Source organism: Siphateles boraxobius, unplaced genomic scaffold, assembly GCF_051911475.1.
Source record: "Siphateles boraxobius isolate OS27281-9 unplaced genomic scaffold, OSU_SipBor_1 198, whole genome shotgun sequence".
NCBI lineage: Eukaryota > Metazoa > Chordata > Actinopteri > Cypriniformes > Leuciscidae > Siphateles > Siphateles boraxobius.
Genome location: NW_027508808.1, coordinates 1,055,150 through 1,057,500, shown reverse-complemented (window position 1 = coordinate 1,057,500; position 2,351 = coordinate 1,055,150). Strand labels below are relative to the sequence as shown.

The window sequence follows — 2,351 nt, the reverse complement described above, 5'->3', positions numbered from 1 at the left end:
GGTAAATAGAGATCTGTAGTATTTAGGGCATTGCTTAGCAGGAGCTTACAAAAAGCATGCTATACTTGTTCACGAGGACATGATACTGCAGCAAGTTCAGGCACATTGAGATTTCTGGTATGACACAATGTCATATTGCAAATCTCGCAGTCATCAGGTTTCCATATTTCTGCTGTTGATGTCAGCGCATGATAGATTGAAGGCAATTACAATCTGCTGAAATAGTTTTGCAAATCTTCACCTGCAATGTGTTGGCAAACTCGAAATAAGAAACGTGAGAGAAGGAGTTGCAACAAAACAGAGTTCATCAAATAACACATATTATGCAAGACCCACTTTTTTAAATGCTAACAAATATTAATAATAATAAAATATCAGTGAGAGACCTTGAAAAAGACAATGTTTGTCTCCTCTTATATGTAAAAAATAGTAAAAAAAATACTCAAATCATTATGGCTTTCTTTATATTTATATATTTGATGTAATATTATAGACATTTATAATGTATTTATAATTATTTTAACACAATTTTTTATATATCATTATTTTTTGTCACATATAATGTATTTATATATTTATTTTAAGAATAATTAATATTGATAATATAATATTATTTATTTATTAAAATTATATTACATTTTTACTCTATATTTTTATATTTTTGTTTTTGTTTTGATATATTAAATATATAATTTCCTTGGGAATTTACCTCCCTATTTGCATTCACTTACAGTTTGCTCACAATGAATGGATGTATTTGAATTAAATAAACCATGTATTTAAATTAAGTCAAAGATCGAAACTCATGACGGCATGCAACTAAAAAACGACTGACACCCTTTAGCCAATTCAGGTCACTGGATGAGGTCACTGAGATGTAATAACATGAAGCGAACGGGAGACAGACTTGCATACACACACACACACACACACACACGCACATTTGCACACACTAAAAACCACATGATGCATTCTCATACACTCCCATAACTACACAGAGTGGAAAAGTACAAATTCAAGGCAGACGAATCACAAATAACCAAAAAGGTGCATGCAGAATCTTACTGTATATCTAAATCCCAAGCACACACACTCTCTAAGCACACACACACACACACACACTCTCCAGCTCACCTCTCAGATCTCGCCCCTCTTTAATGCGCCTGACGCGCATCTTCAGCCTCATCTCGCTCTCGTGCATGTCTGTCAGTGGAGGAGGATCAGCAGGGCATCCAGGACACACGGAAAACCTGCAGGAAATCTGCACAATCCAGCCGAGCTCTGATGAGCACTGATATCAGAGAAGCCTTTGTGTTTCAGCGGCCGCGCGCTCTTTCCTCTCGTGAGTCTTTTCACTTCTGACTTTCCGAGCGAGCGCGCGCTCCTGCCTCTCTAATGTTGCGCCTCCCCTCTCTCTCTCTCTCTCTCTCTCTCCCTCTCTCTCTCTCTCCCTCTCTCTCTCTCTCTCTCTCTCTCTCTCTCTCTCTCTCTCTCTCTCTCTCTCCCTCCTGTGTTCAGTAATAGCTCATGTGTAAGGCATGCAACCACATTCCTGACTCATCAGACAACTATGCGGCCACCGATGGGGCCAGCGCCGCGCAGAGGGAAGAGAGAGAGTGTGTGTGTGTGTGTGTGTTGCAATCAACAAAAGGACCGACCTCTCTGCTTACTATAGGCATCCTCATTGCTTATGTAATGGGCACATTATCTCGCGCATAATCTGTGTGTCCCGTCACTGGGAAGTCCATGTTGACTCAATGCTAGCAATTCACACTCGGTTCAACAAAAGAACAGTTTGTCCTTGACTCAATCAGCGTTAATCACGGCTGACATCATGCATCGATCATTAACCGTTAATCATCCATATAGGCAAGGTTCCTGAAATCATACAGGGATAGATTGAATACATTATTTGTACTAAAACGATTAATCTGCAGCGCAAAGGTGCACAAGAAAAGGTCAATTATTAGTAATTGATCATTCAAACTGACATCATGATTTGATAGATCAAATACATTATGTGTGCAGATACTTATGTAAAGTGCTAAAACCTAAAGCACAAAGATGCAATCACATTGGTGAAATTTATGCGAAGTTCAGCATACAAACGTATGGCTGTTAATCATCCATATACTGAAAGCATGATGGGAACGATTTAATATAGGCTATTATGTGACCTTTTCTCTATGACAGATGTAAACATGCATTGGCCGGGTTTCACAGACAGGGTTTAGATTACGCCGTATTAGGCCTTAGTTCAGTTATTTAAGTAGCTTTTATAAACATGCCTGGTGTGAAACAAATCTTGACACAAAACAATGACACTGACATATTTTAAGATACACCAGTGC

The 2,351-nt window shown here is 38.5% G+C and overlaps 1 protein-coding gene across 1 annotated transcript in view; it reads right to left on the bottom strand.

Moving 5' to 3' along the window:
• Positions 1 to 1,578, bottom strand: part of dusp8b (dual specificity phosphatase 8b) — a 10,996-nt gene extending 9,418 nt beyond the window's left edge. The window contains exon 1 of the mRNA XM_077235540.1: positions 1,135 to 1,578. Within this exon, the coding sequence (XP_077091655.1) occupies positions 1,135 to 1,201 (67 nt within the window). The 5' untranslated portion in view covers positions 1,202 to 1,578. The remainder of the gene's footprint in view (positions 1 to 1,134) is intronic.
• Between the last annotated feature and the right edge of the window lie 773 nt (positions 1,579 to 2,351).